This window comes from Carcharodon carcharias, chromosome 17 (assembly GCF_017639515.1).
Source record: "Carcharodon carcharias isolate sCarCar2 chromosome 17, sCarCar2.pri, whole genome shotgun sequence".
Taxonomy (NCBI): domain Eukaryota; kingdom Metazoa; phylum Chordata; class Chondrichthyes; order Lamniformes; family Lamnidae; genus Carcharodon; species Carcharodon carcharias.
Genome location: NC_054483.1, coordinates 107,293,312 through 107,321,133, shown reverse-complemented (window position 1 = coordinate 107,321,133; position 27,822 = coordinate 107,293,312). Strand labels below are relative to the sequence as shown.

The 27,822-nt window shown below is 43.0% G+C and overlaps 1 protein-coding gene across 1 annotated transcript in view; it reads right to left on the bottom strand.

Annotated features, from left to right (window-relative positions):
• The window catches only part of zfyve27 (zinc finger, FYVE domain containing 27), a 178,086-nt gene that overhangs the window by 136,514 nt on the left and 13,750 nt on the right, over positions 1-27,822 (bottom strand). The window contains exons 4-5 of the mRNA XM_041209768.1: positions 16,210-16,305; positions 10,472-10,584 (exon numbers count right to left, since the gene is read on the bottom strand). Of these exons, the coding sequence (XP_041065702.1) occupies positions 10,472-10,584; positions 16,210-16,305 (209 nt within the window). The remainder of the gene's footprint in view (positions 1-10,471; positions 10,585-16,209; positions 16,306-27,822) is intronic.

The window sequence follows — 27,822 nt, the reverse complement described above, 5'->3', positions numbered from 1 at the left end:
CAGCTAACAATCCAGAGATTATAGCCTTTCAAGCTCTGCTTTTCAATTTAGCACATAGCTCCTCATACTCTACACAGAACCTCTTTCTTAATTCTACTTATGTCGTTGGTACCTAAGTGGACCACGACAACCAGATCTTCCCCCTCCCACTGCAGGCTCCTCTCCAGCCCTGAGCAGACGCCCCAAATCCTGACACCGGACAGGCAACACAGCCATCTGGACTCCCGCACATTGCTGCAGAGAACAGTGTCAATGGGAGAGGCAGTGGCATAGTAGTACTGTCACTGGACTAGTAGTATTCCAGAGACCCAGGCTAATGTCCTGGGGATGCAGGTTCAAATCCCACCGCAGCTGATGGCGAAATTTGAATTCAATACAAATCTGGAAGTCTGATGATAACCCCAGAGCCACTGCAGCAGTTTGTTGTTAAAAACCCCATCTGGTTTCACTAATATCCTTTAGGGAAGGAAATCTGCCGTCCCTTACCTGGTCTGGCCTACACGTGACTCCAGACCCACAGCAATGTGGTTGACTCTTAAATGCCCTCTGAACAAAGGCTATTCGAGATGGGCAATAAATACTGGCCTAGCCAGTAACATCCACATCCAATGAACTTTTTTTTTTAAATCTCCCTCACCATACTGTCTACAACCACTAAATTCCTTTTTAGCTCCTGCCACTTGAATAGCTTCCTGTACCACGGTGCCATAGTCAGTTTGTTCATCCACCCTGCAGCCCCCACTCTCACCCAAACAAGCTGACAGAACCAGGGTAATTGCATTAGATAGCTGCAGAGGCTCACGCTCCTGCCCTCTGGACCCCTTGCCTGTCTCATTCACAGACAGACCCTGCTGTCCCTGACCACTAACCAAAATCAGAAGACCCTATCCTAAGAGGTATGACTACCTCCTGGTACAAAGCATCCAGGTAACTTTACCTCTCCCTGATGTGTCGCAGAGTCCACAGCTCAATGACTCTGAGCCGAAGTTCCTTGAGCCGGAAGCACTTACAGCAGACGTGTTTGCCCTGGATCTCAATGTTATCCAGGAGCTCCCACATGCTGCAGCCTTGACACATCACCTGACCTGCCATCCTTAATGTGTTTCAAATAATTACTTGATTATGTTATTCACTTATTTATGTTGCTTTTTTCATATATTTAATTTACTTTACCACCAATTTATTTTAAACCTTGTTTTATTTTAAATCTCTGGAATAGAATAGACCTTAGCCACTCGCCAGATCCTCACCAAACAATCCTTTCCCTGTATACAGCAAGAGTTCCTACAGGATGAGAAAGGTAGAAAAGGGAAACAAGCATGGCCTTCACTCCTTCGCCAAACTCCCCTTCTCACCAAGTCTGCACTCAGTTTCCTCGGTTGCACTCCATCTGCCCATCTTTTCTTTCAATTTCAAACCATCCCTAACTTTGTTAGCCATGGATGGTGCTTCCTTCTCAGTTTTTCTTTCTCAATGTAATATACCTTTACTGAGAGTTATGAAATATCTCTTAACTGTTTGCCACTGCTTCCCCACCTTCTTAGCTTTTAATTTATTTTCACATTCCACTTTAGCTAACTCATTCTTCATACCCTTGTAATTTATTAGATGGACGTAGAGATTTTCACTTATATGAGAGCAGGCAATGGATCATAAATATAAGATGGTCACTAATAAATCCAACAGGAAATTATGGAGAAACTTCTTTACTCAAGACGCTGATGAGAATGTGGAACTAGCTACCACAAGGAGCTGTTGAAGCAAATAGCATAGATGCATTTAAAGGCGAGCTAGGTATGACCATGAGAGAGAAAGGAATAGAAGGTTATTCCAACAGGATATAAGTAGTAGGTTTAGAGGCAGCTTGTGGAGCATAAACACCAGTGCAGACCAGTTAGGCCGAATGTCCGGTTTCTGTGCTATAAATTTTTCACAGCTCCACATCCTCTCCAGCACACCAGATATTCCCCCACCTTTCAATGCTGTAAAGTTCATGTTTCCTCTGTCCTCACCTTCCAACAGCCTTTTCATAACTTACCTTGTGAGCAACGATCGCAACTCTCTCCCTGAACATCGTTTATGCTCACTATCCATTGCTGCCTCTGTTTAGTAGCTTAAGACACTCTGTTAAACAGAAGGCGCTGTGTAAACATAAGCAAGCTGAACTGATTTAAATAACTCCAGCTGTCCCCACAAATGGACGTAAAGAATTCCACAGCACCATTTTGAAGAAGGGCAGACGAGTTCTAGCCAATATTTACCTCAAACGAAAAGAGCTGATATCTGGTCATTATCTCATTACTGTTGGGGGGAGCTTGCTCTCTGTAAATCAACTTCTGAATTTCTTGCGTTACAACAGTGAGTGCATTCAAAAAGTACATCATTGGCTGTAAAGCGCTTTGGGGTGCCAGAGGTCACGAAAGGCGCTATAGAAATGCACAGCTTTCCTTTCCTAATTCACCGGCTCCCTACTTTTTAGTCACTAAACAAGGCTCACTGATCACCGACTGCAATTTGACAGTCCCACCGAAAAGTGGATCTACAAATCCAGCGCAGAGTTTAAGCAAGAACCAGGTTTGTGGAAAGCTGAGCCAAAACCGGCCGCAGGGTGAAAGCAGCTCAAGTTTGTGTATCCTGCAAAAAAAAACACAGCTGTGAATCCATCTTTATCCCCTCACTGGAAAGAATTTCATGCTGTAATACAGTACAAATGATTCCATTTGGTTCGGTTATTAGGCGTAAATCTAGTTAAGCCCCTTTCCAGCCACTTACACACACACAATGAGTATAACGGGAGCAGGTGTTGGTAGGGTCACTGGGGCAGGGAGGAGAAGGAGGAAGCTCTTCCCTGACCTTGTTGAGAAATGCTCAAAAAGATTATAATGGAGACTTAGAATAAAAGAAGCATGGGTAACATGGCGTGTAATTCAATCCAATTGGCAACAGCAACTCACCCAAGGCACTGGACTGTAAAGTACACAGTTGAGCTTTACAAACAAAAAAATTCCATCTAAAATACAGCCTTCCATTAGGCTGCAAGCCATCGTCTTATTTTCACTCAAAACACTAAATGTTAACCTCAACCTCTCATTGCCATTCTGCCTGTGCCAGGAACCATGTGAAATGCACACGAGAAATGATACAATAGCCTCTTGTTGGTCGATTATGTTTACACATTGAAACGCACATCTCAAAAATTTCAAAACTGGGGATCGACTGATTTTTGCTGGGCAAGAGTATTGTTTGTTATGGAACCAAAGTGAAGTTAAGATGCAGATCAGCCAAAACCTGAATGAATGATGCTTCAGGCTTGAGGGGCTGAATGGTGTTGTCCTGTCTCCAAGCAAATTCAGCCTTTCGACAGGGAGTAAATAGAAGATTCAGAAAGTACACCAATCTGATTTTAGATCTGGATTCTAGAGACGGTCCACACGTGAAACATGTACTCATTCCTTTTTGCTGATATTGTAGGATACCCACAGAGTATTTTCAGAATTTTCTGTTTCATTGCAGATTTATTTTTCTGTGGGAGATAAAATGCATTCCTCAGCCCATCCCAGCAGCATATCTGAGATGGTTGCTCGCTCTGCAGTTCATGGAGCTTTCTGAAGGCACTCTTCTCAATTCCTGCGACATGTATATGACTCTTGCTGAAGACTTCTCAATGAGCCGACCCCAGACTTTGGGCAACTTGGTAAATATGTGTGGTGCAAGGAACCAAATAACGCGGTATGGTGCTAGAGTTGAATTGGCTGATCTCGGCTTGTGAAGCAGTTGGGGCTATATGACTGGCTTTATTATTCCTGAGGTAAGGAGGAAGCAGGGCTACTTTGGCAGAGACCTTTGCCAGGGTGGACAAAGACACACTCACATGCTTTCACAGGTACTGAGCAATGTAACCTTAACATGTTCCGCAGCACATGGAATCCAGGTTTGGAGACCCATCTCTATTTGGTGTTGCTGACCAAACTCAGCAGTAGCTGAAGTCGTGCGCATTTTCGGGTGGTCGGTTGATACTTATTGTTCTATACTGCCTTAAAAGCTTCAACTGGCAATAAGAGCCCAGCTCTCCCACTACTAACTGCCAGTCCGAAATAATAAACTAAATGCCCTTCAACTCATCAAGGATGCATGAGGAAGAGCGGCAGCAATAGAGGGTCACTCTCCTGAGAACAGTGATTTAACATCAAATAGTTCCAAAATAACTTGCACCTTAGCTGAAGAACAGGCTTCAAAATGCATCAACTTGGTGTCAATCACAAGGATAAGTAGAGATGAGGAAGGCCATTCAGTCTATCTAGGTTATCCCATCAGAGGTGCCCATGAGCTCCTCCCCGCCACCTCCCTGTCACGGCCACCTCTTGAACAATTCTGAAATTACTGACTCCGCTCCCCTACCAAGGGACCATTCCTGGCATCGATCACTCTGTGGGATGGGGTGCTCCTTAACATTAGTCCTGCAATAGTCATTTACCACTTTTGCATCTCTATCACTTACTCTGCAATCATGGTTTTATGTGAAACACACAGTTCCAAACAGGATTAACATTTCGTTAAAGTGTCTTAAACACGTCTGTAAAAGTCATCTCTCGTTCACCATCCTTAAATAATTAACTATTTGTAAAACCAAAAAGCCAAAACATTGCGTTTCATCCATATGACCTCATCAGATCGCTTACTGATCCCACAGGACAGAAAGACAGTAAGATCGACACTGACTTTTCACCTCTGGTTTCAAACCAAGTCTTACTGATTGAATCCAAGGACCATCTCTCTCTGCTGGCCTGAAATAAATCTGGGAAGCATCAAATTGTGACCAAGGATCCAAAGAACATAATTTCTCAGCTCAGACAATATCCCTCATTCCAGCTAGCATTTGGCATCGAAACAAGTCTCACCTACCCTCATAACTCCGTCCTCTGAAACGAAGAAAAACACATTTAAAAACACAGCTATTGATTTTGGCTGTCCCTTGTCACTTGCAGCAATATATAAACAAAGAGTAAAAGTTAGAGTCTCTGTAAAATAAACGTGTCTGAAGAGGGACACAAGTGAGTGGAGACAGAGACAGAAAAATTACCAGCAGGGGAAGAATAATTATCTTGAAGACGAAAGGAGGTCCAAACTGAGAGAAACAGACAACAGGAAAATAAACAGACAAAAGCACATCAAACAGTAAACAGGAACACAGAAGCGAAATGAAACTTTGAGAAGGAGATGTAAAATAAACAGTTGGTAAAGGTTGCTTGCAACTCAAGCCAAACAGGTCAGGAAACCCCAGGTCTATGCTGGATTAGTGAGCTCAGCCAAGGAGGGAGTACAGCTCTCACCAAGCTAGTCTCAATGCTGCTGGGCGAGGGAGAGTCAAAGGAAAAAAGTCAGTCACGGTTTTTGCTGATTGCAACCCAGCGAGTCCAGTTGGGAAGTGCACGTGCAAGACAGAAGCTAGGTTAGCTCCGCTGTGACCCTTCTAACCCTCGTGCAACAGTAGTTATACAGGCTGTCAACACCTGCTGTCTAGGCTTGCAAATGATGATGGTACGTGATAGCAAAGGAACATCGCAACAGGAGAAGGCCATTCAGCCCTATGAGCCTGTTTCACCACTCAATGAGATCATGGCTGATCTGTGACCCACCTCCATATTGAGCTTTATCCCTTAATACCTTACACTAATCTCAGATTTAAAATGAATTGATCTAACATGAATTGTCATTTGCGGTGTTACAAACTTGTACCACCCTTTGTGTGTAGAAATGTTTCCTAATTTCACTCCTGAAATGTCTGGCTCTAATTTTTAAATCGTGTCCCCAAGTCCCACATTCCCTGACCAGTGGAAACAGTTTCTCGCTATCTACACTTAATATCTTGAAAACTTCAATTAAATCGCTCCTTAATCTTCTAAATTCCAAGGAATAGAAAGCTAATTTGAGTACTTTCTCCTTGGAGTTTAACCTTTTCAGTTCAGCAGAAGGGATCACTATCCCAACCTGAATCAATGCTTTTGGGGGTGGGGAGGGCTAGTGGGTTCAATTAAGGGATGAGAACAGGGAGAAAAACAAAAGAAAAAAAATTGAAGAGTGAAAAAAGAGGATTTTTCCCTTTTTCAATGGGGAGGAATTAGGGGAAGATATTACAAGGCCCTGTGGAAACAGACTTCACTGCAGTGAGGCAATATCCATCAATTCAAATATTGTAGTGCATCTCCATGGAAAATACATATCACATCAGAAGCTGCTTCCAATCAGGTTCTGACCGCTGCTATTACACTCAGCAAGCTGGGCCACAAAAAAAGCTTAATTCCTGTTTGCATCATCTCAACGTTTGCAATCGAGTCACAATTTATGCGCAGGCTGTGGATGAGTCAAATCAGTGGCCATGAGAATGGAAATGTTGCTCAGCCCATTGAGTCCAAATCACTGGTGTTATCAACTACAACGGAAACCCAGAAGGGACAAAAAAAAACAGGAAAGACTGGGAAATAAGAGCACTGGCCCGAACTGTTTTTTTTCCCTTCTGGGCATCCTGCCAGGCAATTCAAGAAAAGTTATCTAGGGGCACCTTCGCATCACAGGCGTGCTGTCGATGGCAAACGTACCAGTTTCCCACCATCGGGGAAGTAAGGATGTGCTGTCTTCCGCATGTTGCGGTGAGAGGAGGGGCCCATTGCTCTGTGGGCCTCCTCGGCCGGCAATCTCTGCTGCTCTGCTTTAAGCGTAGAGCTTTGGTTTAATGAGCGAGTGCTTGTGTCACCAGAGAGCCAAGTCACACCTCTGATGCATTAGGCCAATTCGGCTTCTGTTCGCACACCTACACTTCATTTTCCAACCACAAAACCTCCTCACAGGAAATGCAAGGTGACACAGCTCATTGTACTGGCAGAAAACGCTTTTGCATTTGTACAACATCGTTCACAAACCCAGGACATCTCAAAGTGCTTTACAGCCAAAGTACTTTTGATGTGCAGTCACTGTTGGAACGCAGAAAACATGGCAGCCAATTCGCGCACAGCAAACTCCCACAAACATCAGTGATCTGGTTTACTGCTATAGAGTAATAAACGTTGGTCTTGCAAGATGAGTTACATGAAATAGATGCATTGTGTAAGAACTGGCTTTGGTATAACCATGCATGCAACAAGCAGGAGGGGTGGGCTGCAGAATATCGAGATTGGAGAGGACATTGGGCTGAAGAACTTATGAGAGCCACAGGTGCAGCAACAAGTTGGGGCTTGCAACGAACCGGGCTGATGTAATCAGTGCTGAGACAAAGGATGGTGCGGTCAGTAGAGTTTGACTTGCGATGGGCAATAAAATGACTGAAAGCCAATCAGGTAAGCCAAAATTGGCTTCTGAGCAAATACGGTCAGTGACAGCAGGTATGCTGATATCGCGGTAATTAGGATGCATCCAAGAATTTAAAAGTCAGAGCAGGTGGAGATGTGTACTGCAGTCGGAAAGAAGAGGCCTTGTCAGTCACTGGAAGACATGCGAAAAGACATCGGTGGATCGCGCTCCAGCATGAGTGTACTAAACGACCAGTAATTATTGCTTTCTGTAACTTGAAAATAAGGCTCAGTAAAGGCACAACCATGTGTAAGTGGAATCACTACTCTCAGTGCCTGTCAATATCCTCAGAGTAGGGGTCCAACCCAGTGTCACTGCCCGACAGTCAGGATACCTAAGACGCTTCATCAGTTCACCTAAGAGGGCAGACAAGGCCTCAGTTTAATGTTTCATCAAAAATAGCAGCTCCAATAGTGCAACACTCCCCCAGTACTGGCACTGGAGTGTCAGCCTAGACCTTGGGCTCATGGCTCTGGTATGGGATTTGAACCCACAGCCTTCAAGCACAGAGAGCAGTGTGTTACCCGCTGAGCCACTACCATCACTGAGCCTGAGGAGAGGGCAGAAAACCAGTGCCTCTTACCTATAATAATATCACAAAGAAGCTTTCCTTAACATCAGAGCCACAGGTCTACAGCAACTAAGGCAAATTTTGTTTTAAGTGCATGGGGTTCCCCAGGATTTTTAGCAGCATTTTGAGGAACTGGGTTTCCTGCTTCCAACCTGAAAACGAGCATTCTTACAAACTGATTCCCAGCAAAATCATCCCCATTGGTCCCTCACTAAGTCTGGCTTTGAATAGTTAAATAGTTCCCACTGAACTCGAACTGGGCCTGTAGTGCGACTCAGTTCCTGCTAATAGCGCAGTTGAAAAAAAAGAGGTATGAAAGTTCAGTGCTACCACCATCAGGCAGAAAGCAGGGTTGCAGCTGTGCAAAAAACTATTCGAAAATTTATCCATAAGGCTATATATATTATCTATCTATTAAATGTAGTCTTGTATATCTCATATTTCATCTTGGATGTCATGATTCAGTTCTACAATGCACATCTCTTATTGAACATTAAATTGGATAGCTCATTCAAAGATCACACTGTGACTTTAATAATAGAAAAACAGAATAATACGACACAGAAGGGAGTCATTCGGCCCATACAGCACAAGTTGTTTTGGGCAATCCAGTTAGCGAATGGGTCAAGCTGCATTTACATAGCACCATTATCGTAGTAATTGATCCTAAGGCACTTCACAGGAGCAATTTTCATAATAAATTTGACACCGAGCGACATAAGATGATATCAGGACAGGTGACCAAAAGCCTGGTCAAAGAGGCAGTTTTAAAGGGGAGGAAGAGGTAGAGAGGCAGAGAGATTTAGGGAGGGAATTCCAGAGCTTCAGGCCTGGAATAAGTTTGAAAACAAGGGTGAGGGATTTAAAACATTGCTAGACTGGAAGCCACTGCAGGGCTAATGGGTGAAAGGGACTTGGTGCAAGTTAGCATACAGGTCATAGATTTGGATGTGCTCAAGGTTATGGAAGAGTGGATGTCTTCCAGGAGAGCATTGGAAAAGTCGAGTCGAAAGGGAAGAGTGGAAAGTACATTAGGAAATTACACAGGCAGTGAGGCACCTAGCTCTGGACAGAGCAGAAAAGTGTTTGCTCTGCCTCCAAGCAGTGTGTGCTTGATGCCAACACAGGGTTCAAAGTGTTCCACTAACATCTATCACCAGGATCAGCGCAGAAAGTCACAAAGCTGATTCAGTGGCTGGAAATCGTTGATGTAGTAATCCTTCAGATTGAGAATCAATCCTACAACCATGAACTACTTGAGATAATGCTGGAGCATTCTGAAACTTGGTTTCATGCTGCTAACGTTTCATTAACAATGCAGTTGGGATTAAGTTAAAGAATTGACTGGTGTGAAATTCCCTACACAGCAAACTTCTCAAACTCGGTGGAACAGTCTGCGCGTATTCACAGTATGTTGAGAGAGAAGAACTGATAGTTAGATAAGGATGCGGAGGAGCATGAGAACTGTACCCCAAACAGCACAACCTCCCTCCCACACAGACATATACACCCCTAACTTCACAGTATCTCAAAAAACCACAAAAGACCTACAGCCAATTCAGAAAAAAAACACACAAATTCACCTCCAACTCTAAGGCAATGAACCTATGCTCTGGAGCAACTTTCACAACAAACTAAATATTCTGTCATAAAGCTATTAATGTATATAACATTTTGGAAAATATTTTTCTTTTAAAATAGAGGTTTAGTCTGCGGGTGTGTCTTAATTACATTAAAGTCTGGGTGCTTTGATATGTACTAGTTTGAGATGTAAACAGAGATGTATAATGTATTTGCATTTTTTGAATGGAGCAATCAAGAAGTGGGGTGAAGACTTCATGCCTTTCTAGCAGCTACCAAGCAATATGTTTATATTACTAATAAAATTGGTACTATGAAGGAGGTTTCATTGTTAAAAGGTAAAGTTCAAAGAGACTGGTGAGACAATAAGAATTTGAATTCAATCAGTGGTGATAGGTATAACTTCAGTAGTTTTCAGGGCAGAGGCAATGTAAGATCAAAGGCAGCTGTAAGCCTCCAACTGTCTCCACAAGGAACCAAAGTGCAAAGAACCTCATTTTGAATTCGTAAGGTGAAAATGCTTTGCCTGGTGTCTGGTTAAATCTATGGGTTGCTGTTGCCGTAATGGAGCTTAGCTTGGGAATTTGCTAAAAGTTACAGTAGTAGTAATTTGTAGCCACGAGTACATCTATTTTAACCTGTGTAACTTAATAAAAATATTTCCTTTAGTTTGATGTAAAACCTTGAGAGCTGATGGTTTGATTCCTGAATTTAGAGTTGAATCTCAAACATAACACTTAAAATTATAGGCTCTGCCAGTTGTTTAAAGCTTCCCACTGGGATTTTTTAAATAACTCCACTTTACCAACTGCTTCGGTCATTACAATTCTGGACTGGAAACATGAGGCAGAAAGGAGTGAGATACAAACCTATACAAAATGCTGGTTGAGCACTTGGGACAAGTATCTTAATTTCCCCTTTCATCAGCATATTTTCATTGATTATACCATCACATCCGTATTCCCAATCACTTACCCCTGTAAAAATCAGCATTTCCCAGAAATAACACGCTGTTCAGGAGAACCATGACCCAACAGAGTGGGAGCAGGTAAAAGACGGAAAGTGTTCCCAACAGGCTCCCGTAAAACCTAAACAAACAGAAAGCAAGGCAGACATCCAATGTTAGCACTTCAGAATTACAGGCTAATACGATGCAAACAGTCATTGTATTTGCATTATCAAAGGCTCGATGGGTCGAATGGCCTCCTTCTGCGCTGTGTAAAGATTCTGTGATTCCTCAGGAGCTGAAGAACAGGAGGCCATTCAGCCCCTTGAACCTGTTCTGCCATTCACTGAGGCCATGAATTGATTTGCATCTTAATCCCAGCCACCTGTTTTGGTTCCAATCCTTTTTTTCTTTTAAAACCATTGTGCAGCTAAAAACTCTATCCATCTCAGATGTAAACTTATTAATTGAGCTAGTATTTACTACCTTTTGAGGGGGAGTTGCACACCCCTACCACCTTTTACATGAAGGAGTGTTTCCCAACTTCTCTGCTGAACAGCTGGCTAAAATTAAGTCCACCTTATCAAAGATTTCTTACCCCGACCATCAGAAAAAGTTTCTATCTATCGACTCCTTTCAACATACTAAAAATCTCAATCAACTCAAACCCTTTTAAATTCTACAGCAACATAGGAGCAAGGAGTAGACCATTCAGCCCCTCAAGCCTGCTCCATCATTCAACTAGATCATGGCTGATCTTTTACTTCAGTACCATTTCCAGCCTAATCCCCATATTCCTAGATGACTTCAGCATCTAGAAATCTTTCTGTCTTGAACACTGTCAATGATTAAGCCCCTGCAATCCTCTGGGCTAGAGAATTCCAAAGGTTAACCACGCTCCGAGTGAAGAAATTCCTCCTCACCTCGGTCCTAAATGGCTTGCCTCTTATTCCGAGACTGTATGCCCCTTGGTTCGAGACACCCCAGTCAGGGGGAAACATCCTTTCTGCATCCACCCTGTTGAACCCCATAAGAATTCATTCTTCTAAATTCTAGAGCAGGAGCAGGGAAACCTTTTCTAATCATGGGCCATTCACACAAACAAAATCAGTCACGGGCAACCCACACACAGGAATCAACTTAATTTAGTTTCTTTTTAAAAAGAGAATACAGAAACGTTCAACTCACCCACTGTTTTAATACGATGGCTGAATTTGAATATTATATCGTTAAGTATTACTACAGTAATTTAGCTGATGCTTTTATCCAAAGCAAATTGGTAACGATGAAGATAAATGCTATTTTGAAGGCGCTACTGTCATAGGTCTATTTTTTTTTTTAGAAATCTTGTTGCTGGCCAGATGAAATTGAGCAATGGTCTCACGGACCGTAGATTCCCCACTCTTGCTCTATAGAATTTAGGCCCAGTCTGGTCAATCTTTTTTTATTCATTCATGGGACGTGGGCCTCGTTGGTTAGGCCAGCATTTATTGCCCAGCCCTAATTGCCCTCGTGAATGCTGTGTGCATTCAGCTAGAGAGTCTTTAATTCTGCCTTTTTAACATTATTCTGTATTTAGACTCTATTGGATGCTGGCCTTCCACTAATTTTCTACCTCCCATTACCAGCTTTGTTTTTTTCCAATGAATTTCCTCTAAGGTTCCCATCCCCTTGAGAAGCTAACTTAAATGCTTCCCACCAGCACTAGCAAATCTGTCCTGGCCCTGCTAAATGGTAACCCATCCTCCTTGTACAAGTCCCAGCTGCCCCAGAACCAGACTCAATACTGCAGAAATCTAAAGTCCTCCCTCCTACACCATCTCTCCAGTCATGTGTTCATTCATTTAATCTTCCTAATTCTGTACTCACTAGAATGTGGTTCTGGGAGTAATCCTGAGATTACTGCCTTTGAGGTCCTGCTTTTCAAGCTCTTTCCTAGCTCCCTAAAATCTGCTTTCAGGACCTTATCCCTCTTTCTACCTATGTTGCTGGTACCAATGTGATCCGTGACTACTTCCCAAAAGGAATATCCTGCATCCACTCAGTGACATCTTTTACCCTAGCACCAGGGAGGCAACCCACCATCTTGAAGTCACATCTACAACAGCTATCTGTTCCCCTAACTATTGAATCTCTTACTGTAATGGCACAGCTGATAGTAAATGCTCAAATCCCAGAGGGAAACTTGAAACAGCTGCCAGGACTGTTTTGCAATTTGTATTTTACTTAAAAATGTGTGCCTTGAATTCAGTAGGAACAAGTCCACCCAGTCTTAGAGGTTTTTTGCAAAACTAAACTGGCATTTATTAAAATATTTTAAGCACATACATAGGTCTACAAATTACTACCAGAATAACTCCTAGCTCCCCTAATTAATCTGACTCCCAGTTACACCTCCGTTAAGGCAACAATAAAATCAAACAGGATTAAACAGACCTTGGCATAGCATACAGTACCCTGGGCAATAATATTCAAAGTGAATTTTCTTAGCTTCGGTTGCTGCAACTGCAACGTGATGCATAGAGGCTGGAGGGTTTTCACACTTGTGTTAGATCTTAGAATGCCTGCCCCCTTTCACATAACCTCATCTCCTTTATACATGTTTATCCCTTTTTAATGTAAATTCCATTGTCCCAAGATGACTTTGCAACTTTACTTTTCTCATAATATAAATCTTTCATAGTACTCATTATCAGTAACCTTTGGGAAAAATAAACACACTTAGCTTAGGCTTAGCCTCTTATGGTAGGTGTAACATCTCATCATCTCTTTGAAATTCAAACTACACTGGTTTATCTAAAAATGCAAATGTTCCTCACACACTAAAACCTCAGCCATGTTTATGCATTTAGCGTTTCAAACCCAGCTTCCCTTTTGATAACTCAAAAGCCCCCACCTAGCTGTCTTCAATTCAGTTAAATCCCACCCCCCACAGCGAAACAAATCCAAACCCCACCATTAACCCACTTTGACAATAAACTACAATATTATGATGAAAATTATTTTATTTTCATGACACAACACATTGTCCCCTCCTGTGCAAATGAGCCACCCATGGTGCAACAAACATGACTCGTGCTACATCCCTCTGAGGAACCATCGTCCTCACCAGTATCCAAAATGGAAAACCAGTTAGTGAGCAACATAGACTCAGAGGCTCCTGCACCTGGTACTCCTAGACTGTTTGGCAGTCACCCATTCTCTCCCAATCTGCATGCTCCTAACCCGTGGTGTCACCATCTCCTTAAATGTGCTATTCACATAGTCTCAGCTTTGTGGATGCGCCACAGTGACTCCAGCCGTCACTCAAGTTCCTGCGGCTGGTGAAACTCCATCCAATTTGAGGAACGCCAGGTGATTTCTTTGCTATTTCCTAGCCACCACACTTAGGCAGGACAATGATAGTGCCAGCTGCATATCAACCATCACAAGATAGTTCACAAGATCAAACAAATTTGACACTGAGTGGCAATGGAGTTATTAGAGCAGATGGCCAAAAGCTTAGTCAACTAGGTAAGTTTTAAAGAGTCAGCAGGTCTAGCAACATCTGTGGAGAGAGAAACAGAGTTAACGTTTCGAGTCCCTATGACCTTTCTTCAGAGCTGAAGAAGAATTTGCTAAAGGAAGGTCCTGCCTCACAAATTTGATTGAATTCTTTGAGAAAGTGACAAGAAGAGTTGATGAAGGTAGTGCGGTGGATGTTGTGTACATGGATTTTAGCAAGGCATTTGACAAGGTCCCACATGGCAGATTGGTCAGGAAAGTAAAAGCCCATGGGGTTCAGGGTAATGTGGCAAATTGGATAAAAGGTTGACTTTGTAACAGGAAACAAAGGGTAATGGTCAATGGATGCCCTTGCGAATGGAAAGTTGTCTCAAATGGTGTTCCACAGGGCTCGGTGCTGAGAGCCTTGCTGTTTGTGTTATATATTAACGATATGGATGTGAACGTGGGGGGCACGATTGGGAAATTTGCAGATGACACAAAGATTGGCCGAGTAGTCGATAGCCATAATCTCCAAAATGATATAGATGGAGTGGGTGGTAAAGTGGCAGATGGATTTTAACATAGAGAAGTATGAGGTCATAAATTTAGTGAGATCAAACAGTTACAGGGGTTACACAACAATTGGGAATATACTAAGAGGGATAGATGAAGTGAGGGATCTTGGCGTACAAGTACACAGGTCCCTGAAGGTTGCAGTTCAAGCAGGCAAGGTTGTAAAGAAAGCATATGGAATGCTCTCCTTCATTTGCAGAGGTATAGAATATAAACGGAAGGATATAATGTTGGAATTGTATAAAACACTGGTGAGGCCTCAACTGGAGTATTGTGTGCAGTTCTGGTCACCACATTACAGGAAGGACGTAATAGCTCTGGAGAGAGTGCAAAAGAGGTTTACAAGTATGTTGCAAGGGCTAGAAAAATGTAGCTACGAGGAGATATTAGATAGGCTGGGGTTATTTTCCTTAGAACAAAGAAGGCTGAGAGGTGACTTGATTGAGGTGTACAAAATTATGAGGGGAATACATACAGTGGACAAGACAAAATTGTTTCCCTTGATGGAGAATTCTAGAATCAGGGGACATAGATTCAAGATAAGTGGCAGAAGGTGTAGGGGGGACATGAGGAAGAACTTTTTTTTTTTACACAGAGGATAATGGGTGTCTGGAATTCGCTGCCCAAGTTGGTGAGAGGCAGAAACTTTAAACTCTTTTAAAAAGTACCTGGATCTGCACCTAAAGTGCTGTAAGCTGCAGGGCTATGGGCCGGGTGCAGGAAGGTGGGATTAGAAAGGACACCTGGGTGTCCTCGGGCTGGCATGGACAAAATGGGCCCGAATGGTCTTCTTCTGTGCTGTAACTTTTCTATGGTTTCTAAGTGGAAGTATGATGAAATTTATACTGTGTAATGGGGGGGGTGGAGCTGGATAGAAGGCCAGCAGTATGTGGCGACAAAGGAGGGATTGACAAAGATGTCATAGATGAAGATTGATATCCTTTGTCAATTCTCCTTTGTCGCTACCTATCACTGGCCTTTTATCCAGCTCCACCTGCCCCATCCCCTTTACACAGTATTAATTTCATCACATTTCCACTTCTCTTCAGCTCTGAAGAAAGGTCATAGGGACTCGGAACGTTAACTCTTTCTCTCTCCAAAGATGTTGCTAGACCTGCTGAGTTGTTCCAGTATTTTGTTTTTTTTTCAGGTTTCCAGCATCCACAGTATTAGCTTCAGAGAGTGCCTGGAAGAAGGGACAGAGAAAAAGAAAGGTTTAAAGAGAGAATTCCAGGCATTAGGGTTAAGCAGTTGAAGGCATGGCCCCCAATGGTGGAGTGATTAAAATCGGCAATATGCAGTAGGCCAGAATTGGAGGAGCAGAGGTCTTGGAAAGTCGTAGGGCTGGAGGAGGAGACAGAGATAGTAAGGGGAAAAGGTGTGTGGGAGCTTACTGTGTTCAAACTGCTGCACTTCCTACATTACAGTAATTATACTTCAAAAAGAACTACATTGGCTGTAGGAAACTTTGGGACACCCTGAAGTTATATAAATGCAGGTTCTCCCTTTCTTCTGTTCCACTAACAGAAAGCTTACGAAAACCAAGCGAGGAGTGGTTCCTTTGTAATGGCCATTTCTATTTTAATCATTACATTGATCAAGGCTTGACAATTCACAGCAAATTTACTTCCCTGCATCACATCTTCTTCCCCTCCGCCCCCCGCCCCACACCTCCACCATCTTCCAACATAACGAACCATTCACTCACAGGACAGACAGCGAATGATCCTCCCAGTACAGGACTCGATATGCAGCCTCGCAACTGTTGCAGGTCTTATTCAGCATCTCATCCAAGTGAACTAAACTGTAGAGAGAAAAAAAAACCCACACAAAACGGAAGCATTAGCAAAGTAACAATCATCAAGCATTTCAACCCAATTATTCCCTCTCATGATATCATCATGGAATGGGGAGGCTCATTCCAAATATTTTACAGTTAGCAAGGGTGAACATGAAGTAGTCATTTACATTAAAATCAGGAGAAATAGAGCACTCGATATAACTGATGAATTGGTGAACTAAGTGTAATTTAAGTAGATGCTGTCTACAGGAGAGTTAAAGCTTTTCAGAAAGGAGGGCAGTTTACCTTGATACTAGCTGTACAGATAAATTTTGTATATTATATTATATTATATAGAATATACAGAAAGAAGCCATTCTGCCCAACTGGTTTATGCCCTACATGAGCCTATTCTCATCCAACTTCACCTACCCCATCTGCACATCCTCCTAATCCTTGCTTATTTGGTAGCACTCGTGTCTGAGTCACAACATTTGGATTCAAGTCCAACTCCAGGACTTGAGTGTCAGCTTTGATTTTTTTTTTGCCCCCCCCCCAGTGCAGTGCTAAGGGAGGCCTGCACTGTGGGAGGTGCCACCTTTCAAGATGTTAAACTGAGACCCCGTCCACCCTCTCAGGTGGATGTAGAAGGTTCCATGGAACTACTGCAAAGAAGCGGAGGAGAGCTATGCCCAGTGCCCTGGTGAGTAATTATCTCTCAACAAATATAGCACGAACAGATTAAAACTGATCATCTTGCTGTTTGTGGAAGCCTACTATGCACAAATCAGCTGCCTCATTCCTACATAACAACAGTGACTACACTTCACAAGTGCTTCATTAGCTATAAAGCCCTTTGGAACATCCTATAAAAGGTGCTGTATAAACAGAAGTCTTTTTCCCTTTAAAAGACTCAATGCTATTCACCTCAATTGTCCCTTGAGGAAGCCAGCTCCACATTCTAACCATCCTCTGGGTAAAGAAGAATCTCCTAAATTCCTTACATGTATTTCATAAATGACTTGTGTGTTTTTTGGCAAGCCCAGAGGAATACTGGCTGAACTGCAAGGTCCCCTAATGAAACAGTCTGTACCACGAATGCAAATGCTATTCCAGAAAGACATGGGCAAGCTCCCGATTTGACACGGGGATGGTTTGCGACTGATTCCTGGATTTAAAAGATGATCAGACAGTCCTCAAAACTGTAACTAAATTTGTGTATGGAATTGGCAGTGATGTGCACACAAATCTAAAAAGCAAATTCTTTGGTTACAGATTCCTCCCAGACTGACTGGCGTTAGAAAATCGTGGCCAATGTTGGAACATAGATACGAGGGCCAAGCACAGAACTGTCCTATGATCTTGCCGACTAAGTCAATGCTTGCAAATTGATTTATTTGGACAGACTGGAACTCCGCAATGTGTTAAGCAACTCTTATCAAGCAGCCCTAGCTCACATAGGTATGCATTGATCAAAAGCTGCATGATTTCAAAGGGGAATGAACATGGGTCATCCTGCTCCAGCCAAGATACATTCTTTCCATGTTATTGTACTCACACTGAATCATTTTCACCTAAGCTGCCTGAGACAATTAATGAAGATCAGATGGTGAGACTAGACCATGCACACGGATGTTCTTAAAAAAAAAATGTCTGACACAACATACCAAGCTAATGATATTCCGATCATGAAGGCATAGTTTTGATGATCAGGCCACATGGTACACAATGGGCTGATTGATCTCTTTGTGTCTTCTCATCTGCTGAATGATTCCCAAGAAAGATTGCTTGTGACACATTGACAAGTAAGATGCGATTTTCATGGTGAGCAAAAGAGACATTAAAGACTGTTTCAAAATGACTGAAACAGAGAAAAATAAATGTCCACAAATAGGAGCAACTCGCTCAGGGTGAAAAATTCCAGCGAAAAGCCATTAGTGAAGGCACCTCCCACTATCAGGCCCGTCGCACTGATGATGCTGAAGGTATACACCAGCTGAGGAAGTCTTGCTTGTAAATCAAAATCTCAAGCCCAGTGTAACCAGGATCCACTGTTCAAACTGCATCAATAGATCTCAACGGTCATCACAGAACTGTCTGCAGAAAATTAGATGATATCCTGGCCGTCTTCTTCAATCTCAATTGACCGATGACGACTCCCACTATTAAACATTGGAAGGGTGCAAGAGATGAGCTATGTACAGCATGAGTGCCCCCTCATGTCAGGAATTGCTGCAGAGGAAACAGTCACTATGCTACAGCAGTCAACCACTCCAAGTTTTTGTTTTATTCTTTCATGGAATCTGGGCATCGGTGACAAGGCAGTTGAGTCAACAACATTACTGTGAGCTTGGAGTCACGTGTAGGCCAGGCCAGGTAAGGTTGGCAGATTCAGAAAATGCTGGAAAAACTCAGCAGGCCTAGCAGCAGCTGTGGAGACTGAAACAGAGCTAACGTTTCAAGTCCACATGACCCTTCTTCAGAGCGCTGCTAACCTTCATAGAACCATGAGGCATAGAATATAAAAGAGCAGGGAGGTTATGCTGGAACTGTATAAAACACTGGTTAGGCCACAGCTAGAGTATTGCGTGCAGTTCTGGAATCCACATTATAGGAAGAATGTGATTGCACTAGAGAGAGTGCAGAGGAGATTTACCAGGATGTTGCCTGGGCTGGAGAGTTTTAGTTATGAGGAGAGATTGGATAGACTGGGGTTATTTTCCCTGGAGCAGAGGAGATTGAGGGGGGACATAATTGAGGTACATAAAATTATGAGGGCATAGATGGGGTAGACAGGAAGGAAATTTTCCCCTAGGTGGAGGATTCAACAGCCAGGGGACATAGATTTAAGGTAAGGAGCAGGAGGTTTAGAGGGGATGTGAGGAAGATTTTTTTCACCCAGAGGATGGTGGGAATCTGGAACTCACTGCCTGAAAGGATGGTAGAGGCAGATACCCTCATAAACTTAAGAAGTATTTGGACGTGCACTTGCAATACCATGGCATACAAGGCTATGGGCCTAGTGTTGGAAAATGGGATTCGAATAGCTAAATACTTGTTTGACCAGCGCAGACTCGATGGGCCGAAGGGCCTTTTTCTGTGCTGGACATCCAGCTGACTGAACACATTAACAACAGACAAGTAGAAAAAAAAGAAAAGAATATTGGAATTTGAAAGCTACAGAAAGGCTGCCACTGGAAAGCAAGCCTTTACCCAATCTCTGTGTACTGAATTAGTGTTGGGGATGCCATTTGCTTTTTGCTTTATTAACAGGTGTTGAGTTTCTTCCATTATAGTTGGGAACTCATGAACTTTTACAATCTCACACTTCATCTCTATTACTAAAACACAAGTTGGAAAAATGGAAAATCTACAAACGCAATGAATCAAAAACAAAACAGAAAATGTTGAAAATGTGCAAACAGACTAGTTAAGATTGAAAACAAAAACAGAATTACCTGGAAAAACTCAGCAGGTCTGGCAGCATCGGCGAAGAAAAGAGTTGACGTTTCGAGTCCTCATGACCCTTCAACAGAACTAGGTGAATCCTAGTTTCACCTAGTTCTGTTGAAGGGTCATGAGGACTCGAAACGTCAACCCTTTTCTTCTCCGCCGATGCTGCCAGACCTGCTGAGTTTTTCCAGGTAATTCTGTTTTTGTTTTAGATTTCCAGCATCCGCAGTTTTTTGTTTTTATCTTAGTTAAGATTGAATATTGGGCAAAGAAAATTATTTTATATAAGAAATACGTCAACTGACTTTGGTCAGAAATATGCCATAAATGAAATAAATGACCATTTCAGGCCTATTTTTGGAGGTCAAGCACAGAATATTGGCCAGGACGCCATGAAAAATTGTATTTTTTCTTTTCCCAAATAATGCCACTGGATCATTCACGACACGTTGAACCAGGCAGACGTGACCTTATTTTAACATCCCAACCAGAGGATGGGAGCTCCAACAGTTCAGCACTCCCTCAACACTACAATGGTCTGTCAGTCTAGTTCACGCACTCAAATCCCATTGCTGGGAGGCTCAAGCCCACAACTTTGATTCAAGAGGCAAGAATGTTACCAATAGAGTCACTCTGGCAAAGTGAAGCAGGATATTTCTCACAAAGGGTCATGCACTAAAGTTAACTGAACTTTCCCCTTCAGATTCCTGACCAACTTTTCCAACACTTTCAAACCTGTGGCATGTGGACTTCTCAAAATAAAAAATATTATTAAGCATGATAAATTTCAAGTAAACTGGAGCTGTAATTCATAGTAATCCTTTGTCAGAACTGACTGAAATACTCTCCCAAAGCAACAGAGTTTTTCCTTACCTCCCCAACAAATTAAATTGAAAACATGAACAAATGCCAAGAATACATGAAGAAATGTGTCAGAGAAATTGTAAGAAATTAGTTTGACAATACATATGTTGGATTAAACTAGAAATATGATCAATTCACACACACACTTCCTGTAAGGCTGAGAGGCGCATTGGAACAAACACAAAATGTCACATGAAGAATGCAGAGGCACTTTAAAGAATGCTGACTCCAATTAAAATTGGAAAAGGCTGGCTTTCAAGAGCAAAATAAGCTTAAAAAAAGTACATTTGTGTCAGGGAAAGGGGCTTATGGCCCTTGCAGTGGATTGGAACCCTATAACCCAACCCCAATATCTTAACGAAAGGTCCCATGTAACTAGGTTTGGAGCACACATCTTCAGCATTACAACGATGATGCTGTCAAGACCCGTGGCATTTGCTGTGCCCAGTGCATTCAGCCATTTGGGTGGAATGAATCAAATTAGCCAAAAACTTATATCTGTGATGGTGGGAATCTCAGGAGGAGGCAGAGGAAGAGCACTGGTTCTGTAATTCTGGCTGAAGATGCTACATGGTTGCAAGCACCTCAGCCTCGTCTTTTACACCAATGCAATGTTGGGCTCCGTCGTCATTGAAGATGGAGATGTTCATGGAGCTGCCTCAACACAATGTGAATTTATATAGCACCTGTAATATAGTAATATATCGCATTTTAAAATCTTATTGGTTGTTTAAATTGTACACCACCATTTGTGACTTGAAGTGGTAGAGCTTTGACCTGAACCATTTGTTTGGGATTGTCTAGCTGACTACAGCATTCTGCTTCTGCTGTTTAGCATGCATGTATCTTCACCAGATCGTAGAAGGTCAATCATCTCAGCTGTAGGCCCCAAGAATTTGCCAGTGCAAGCCCACCTATTTTAAGATGCTTCATTATTATTTTCCCCTTTTAAAACAACTTGAATTTATACATCATCTCTAGCATAGTCAAATATCTCAAGACGCTTCACAGAGCATTATCAAACAAAACTCAACACCGAGCTACTTATGAAAGGTCATGACCTGAAATATTAACTGTTTCTTTCAGATGCTGCTAGTCCCGCAGATTATTTCCAGCATTTTCTATCTTTACTTCAGATTTCCAGCATCCGCATTATTTTGCTTTTGTAAGGAGACATTAGGACAGCTGATCGAAAGCTTGGTCAAAGAGCTAACACTTTAAGGAGCTCCTTAACTGAGGAACAAGATATAGAGGTGTGCAGGTTTAGGAGGGAATTCCAGAGTTTAGAGCCTCAGCAGCAGAAAGCATGACCACCAATGGCAGAAGGAAAATCGAGAAATGACAGAATTGGAGATGTGCAGAGATCTTGACGGGCCATCAGGGCAAAGCAGATTACAGATGGTGGGGGGGGCGGGGTACATGGAGAGATTTGAAAACAAGAATGAGGACTTAAAATTTGCAGATGATACAAAGATTGGAAATGTTATCAACTGTGATGGGAAAAGTCTTGAACTGCAAAAGAACATAGGTATGTTGGTGGATTGGGCAAAGTTCAATGCAGAGAAATGAGAGGTGATTCATTTTGGCAGGAAAAATATGGTGAGACAGTGTAAAATAAAGGGAGAAATTCTAAAGGAGGTGCAGGAACAAAGGGACCTCAGTGTATACATACATAGATCATTGAAGATGGCAGGACATGTTGAGGGAGCACTTAATAAAAGCATATAGTATCTTAGGCTTTATTAATAGGGGTATTGAGTAAGGAGGTCATGTTGAACTTGTATACGACACTAGTGAGACCTCATCTGGAGTACTGCGTCCAGTTCTGGGCACCATACTTGAGGAAGGCTTTGAAGGCTTTGGAGAGAGTACAGAGGAGATTCACAAGAATGATTCCAGGGATAAAGAACTGTAGCTATGAGGATAGATTGGAGAGGTTGGGAATTGTTTCCTTGGAGAAAAAGCGGCTGAGAGGAGATTCGATAGAGGTGTTCAAGATCCTGAAGGGTATGGATAGGGTAAATAGTGAGAAACTGTTCCCACTCAAGAGAACATCAAGAACTAGAGGGCACAGATCCAAAATAATTGGCAAAAGGAGTAAGGAAAAATTTTTTCACCCAGAGGGTGGTTGGAGTCTGGAACAAACTTCCTGAAAGGGTGGTGGAAGCAAGTTTGATCGAGGCATTCCAAAGGGAATTGGATCGCTACCTGAAAGGAGAGAATGTGCAAGGTTATGGGGATAAGGCAGTGAAAAGGGATTAGGTGGAATGCTCTTTCAGGGAGTCAGTGAAGGCTCAATGGGCCTAATGGCTTCCTTCTGCATTGTAAAGATACTGTGATACTGTTGCCAGAGCAGGAGCTTATGTGGTTGGAAAGCACAGGGCTGATGGGTAAATGGGATTTGATGCGAGTTAAATCACAAGCAGCAGAGTTTTGGATAAGCTCAAGTTTATGGAGGATGTAAGGTGGGCAGCCTGCAAGGAGAGGTCAAAAGTGCAGCTGTTCAATTGCAGTATTCAGCTCCATTCACATCACCTCAGACAAAGCAGTCTGTGTTCACATGCAGAAAGATCTGGAAAATGGCCAGGCTTGGCTTGATAAGTGGTAGGTTACATTTGCATCATATAGGTTCCAGTCACTGATCATCTCCAACATGCAGAAGCCAACTATCTCATGCAAATATCCCATCACCAAGTCTCCCACCATCAATATCCTGAGGCTATTAAATTAGGTCAGAGGTGGGTATTCTGAGGTAAGTGACTCACTTCCTGACTCCTCAAAGCCTCATCACCGCCTAATAGGTAAAAGTAAAGAGAATGCTTTCCCTTTACCTGGATGGGTGCAGCATTTGACTGCTTGACATCATCCTATAAAAAGCAGTCCATTTGACTGGCAAACCACTCATCAGCTTCAACAGCCATTCTCTCCACCACTGGTGTCTGCTGTGTGTTCTAACTACACTACATCAAGTTGCCAAGGCTTCTATGCAGCATCTCCCCACAGACCCACAAGTTCCACATTTCCACCACTTAGAAGGGTAAGGACAACAGGCATATAGCAACACCAGGACTTCCAAATCAGGCAACAAGGTCCTCTTCAAGTCACACAACCCCACCCCACATTCCCCCAAAACCTGGGCATATATTACAGTTTCGTCATCATCACAGGGTCAAATTTCTGGAACTTCCTACCAAACATCAGGGAGAGGAGGGGGAGAACGGGATGGAAGAGAGCTGGAGGGAGGGAGAGTGGGCCTAAGTGAGCAGGGGAGAGAAAGCAAGCGGGAGGGAGAGTAAGCGTAAGCAGGGGAAAGAGAGGAAAAAGATCACAAGTACAGCAGAGAAAGTGGGAGAAAGAAGGGTTTAAGGAATAATTTTTTTTTCAGTGGTTACCAGTCCTCTCATATATTGCACCCCCCCCCCCTCCATTCAAAGGGACACAGGAACACGCAAAGAAATAGCTCTTAGCAGCAGCAGCAGCAACAACCTGGACCTCCCCATTCACATAAACCTTCAAGACTCCTCAACTCACCACATGGCTCTACAAAATCCCCTCTGGACGAGAATTGAACATCTCCAACTCCACAACACTGATGAAACCTGGAACAAAGCTTGGGCAGAAAACGCCCACCCAAATAAACACATCGTCTCTGACCCAACATCTGAACAACCAGGCTTCAATCTCCCCCGGAGCATGTGGACACCCCTCAACAGGACACGGACAGGACATGGCTGATGTGGACCACCTGATGTTCAAGAGGCACCTCAAAACCACGCCAGGATGCAACTTCAGAAACCCTGACCAAACCACGGAGTACACAATAACATCTTGCCCCTGACTCAGGTTTGAGGGCAACATCCTGGAGTTACACTTCCTCTCTAGCAGGGCGTTGGACCATTTAGGGAACTTGGCATTAAAACTGTGACAGCAGTTTCTCCTCCTAAAGCCATATGAAAGAAGAAAAAAGGGAAGTTTTAAAGAAGGAGCCCAGGAAGCTGTAGGCATGACCACCCATAGTGGGAGAGGAGGATGTACAAGAGGCTGGAGTTACAGGAACCAAGTTAAAGAGGGTAGCTGTAGGAGGGAAAGCAATGAAACAATTTGAACAATAGAGTGTTTTAAAATGAGACATTGGAGCACAGGAAGCCAGTGTTGTCAGGAAAGGGGCGATGGGTGACTGGGATTTAGCATGTGATAGAATACAGCCCACAGAATTCTGGATAAGCTGAAATTTATGTAGGGTGGAGGCTGGAGGGAGTCCAGGAGAGAATTGCAATAGTCAAATCTGGAGCTGGTATCTCAAAGCTCTTCAATTTTTGTACAAATAATGACAGACCAGGAAAAGACTCTCTGAACCGTCCCGCACAAAACTGTGATATCTTCACAATAGATATATTCTACTCCATCTGTCTGTGCTTCTCTTAAATGTAGAGTCCCAGCTCTTTTAGCTTATACAGATAACAAAGATGCTTTAAACTGGGAATGATTGAGGCTTTGGAAAAGGGGGTCACAATTTTAGTACAACAAATTACTTTGCAATATTGTTATGTACGCAACAAGTTGTATTCATACAGTGCCACTGATGTAGTAAATATCCCAAGTCAATCTTTACTGCAGGAGTTTAAAGAGGTGACAGTAACGGCCCTTGACATCTAGGCAGCATTTGACACAGTGTTGCATCAAGGAGCCCTAGCAAAACTGGAATCAATGGGAATCAGGGGGAAAACTCTCCGCTGGTTGGAGTCATACCTAGCACAAAGGAAGATGGTCGTGATTGTTGGCGATCAGCTCAGCTCCAGGACATCACTGCAGGAGTTCCTCAAGGTAGTGTCCTCAGCCCAAACATCTTCAGCTGCTTCATCATTGACCTTCCTTCCATCATAAGGTCAGAAGTGGGGAATCAGAAATGGGGATGTTCGCTGATGATTACATAATGTTCAGCACCATTTGTGACTCCTCAGATACTGAAGCAGCCCATGTGCAAACGAACCAAGACCTGGACAATATCCAGGTTTGGGCTGACAAGTGGCAAGTAAAATTTGTACCACACAAGTGACAGGCAATGACAATCTCCTACAAGAGAGAATCTAACAAATACCCCTTGACACTCAATGGCATTACCATCACTGCATCCCCCACTTTCAACATCCTGGGGGGTTACCATTGACCAGAAACAAAACTGGACTATCCATATAAATACTGTGGTTACAAGAGCAGATCTGAGGCTAGGAATCCTGCGGTGAGTAACTCACCTCCTGACTCCCCAAAGCCTGTCCACCATCTACAAGGCACAAGTCAGAGTGTGATGGAATACTCTCCACTTGCCTGGGTGAGGGCAGCTCCAACAACACTCAGGAAGCTTGACACCATCCAGGATGAAGTAGCCTACTTGATTGGCACCCCATCCACAAACATTCACTCCCTCCACCATCAACACATAGTGGCAGCAGTGTGTACCAGCTGCAAGATGCACTGCAGGAATTCACCAAAGCTCCTTAGAAAGCACCTTCCAAACCCACAACTGCTACCATCTAGAAGGACAAGAGCAGCAGACACATGGGAACACCACCACCTGGAAGTTCCCCTCAAAGCCACTCACCATCCTGGCTTGGAAATATATCACCATTCCTTCACTGTTGCTTGGTCAAATTCCTGGAATTATCTCCCTAACAGCACTGTGGGTGTACTTACACCACAGGGACTACAGCGGTTCAAGAAGGCAGCTCACCACCAACTTCTTAAGGGAAATTAGGGATGGGCAAAAAAACGCTGGCCTACCCAGAGACGCCCGCATCCCATGAATGAATAAAAAAAAGTTTCTGCTTTCATGTTGGCTATACATAAATCTGCCACTTCCATGACAGAACAACAGAATGACAGGATCAATAGCGTGGGAAGAAACGTGGGATAGGAAAAGGCTGAAACAGGCAAAGCAAGCACTCTGTTGTTCAGACGGTTTGAAAACAAAAGATACAATAAACCAAAAAGAGCGACCTTTCCTCCCTGCAATAGCTTTTGAGAATTTGATAGCATGACATTGTGTTGAGGGGAAATGGTTGGGAGGAGTTTGGAGCTAAAGATCATTGAACACCCATTTCCTCAACCAGCTGAAATCAGGATGCAACATGACCAGTTTACTACAGTCTGACGGCAATCTTTGTGCTCACAGTACAAGTACCAATATCCTGTGATCCTCTTAATGTAAAGTAATCTGATAATTTAATTGATTTTGGCATTAAAATCCCACTGATGTTGCTTAAATCCAAGTGCTGGGTAATACAAACTCTTGTGTAAAACTCTAATTTAAATTTTAACAAGTACGTGGTGGATTAAAAAAGGGTGTATATTCAAAAACTGCTGCTCTTATGACACAAAAATCCTCTAAAAGCGAACAAGTGTCATCTATTTGACCTTTGTTGGTGCCAGGGCATATACTTAGAAGCCTCTCAAGCCATTTAAGGAGGTTACAGTCAATATTCTCATTAATTTGCATATACTTCAAACTTTGGATCCTAACAGAATTTCGGTGTTTTTACGTGTAACTTATTCACCAAAGACGCAGCAGCCCCAAGAATAACCCTTTTCAAAACAACAAAGTAAAAGAAAAACACAACCACAAAAACGCCATAGCTTTTGACCCATGGTATACGGTTTGAATGCCTCAACTGTAATGAGGGGAAAGAGATTACTGTGTCAGCCTTGACCCAGTGGATAGCACTCACATCTCTGAGTCAAAAGGTGTGGGTTCAAGCCCCATTTGCAGAAATTTGAGCACAAAATTCGGGCTCATTACACTCCCAGGGCAGTACTGCAGGAGTGCTGCGCTGTCAGAGGTGCCATCAAACTGCCCTCTCAGGTGGAAGTGAAAGATGTAAAAAGGATGCAAAAGGCGGTATTTCAAAAAGCAGGGGAGCTCTCTCCATTGCCCTCACCAATATTCATCCTACAACCAGCATCGCTAAACCAGATGACCTGATCATTGTCTTGTTGCTGTGGGACCTTGCTGTGTGTGTGTATTAGCAGCCACATCTTTCTTTATTATTCATTCATGAGGTTTGGCATGTCACTGGCAAGGCCAGCATTTATCGTCTGTCCTTAATTGCCCCTGAGAAGGTGGTGGTGGTGAGCCGCTTTCTTGAATGCAACTGAGTGGCTTGTTAGGCCGTTTCAGAGACAAGTTGAGAATCAACCACATTGTTGTGGACATGGTATCAGACATAGGCA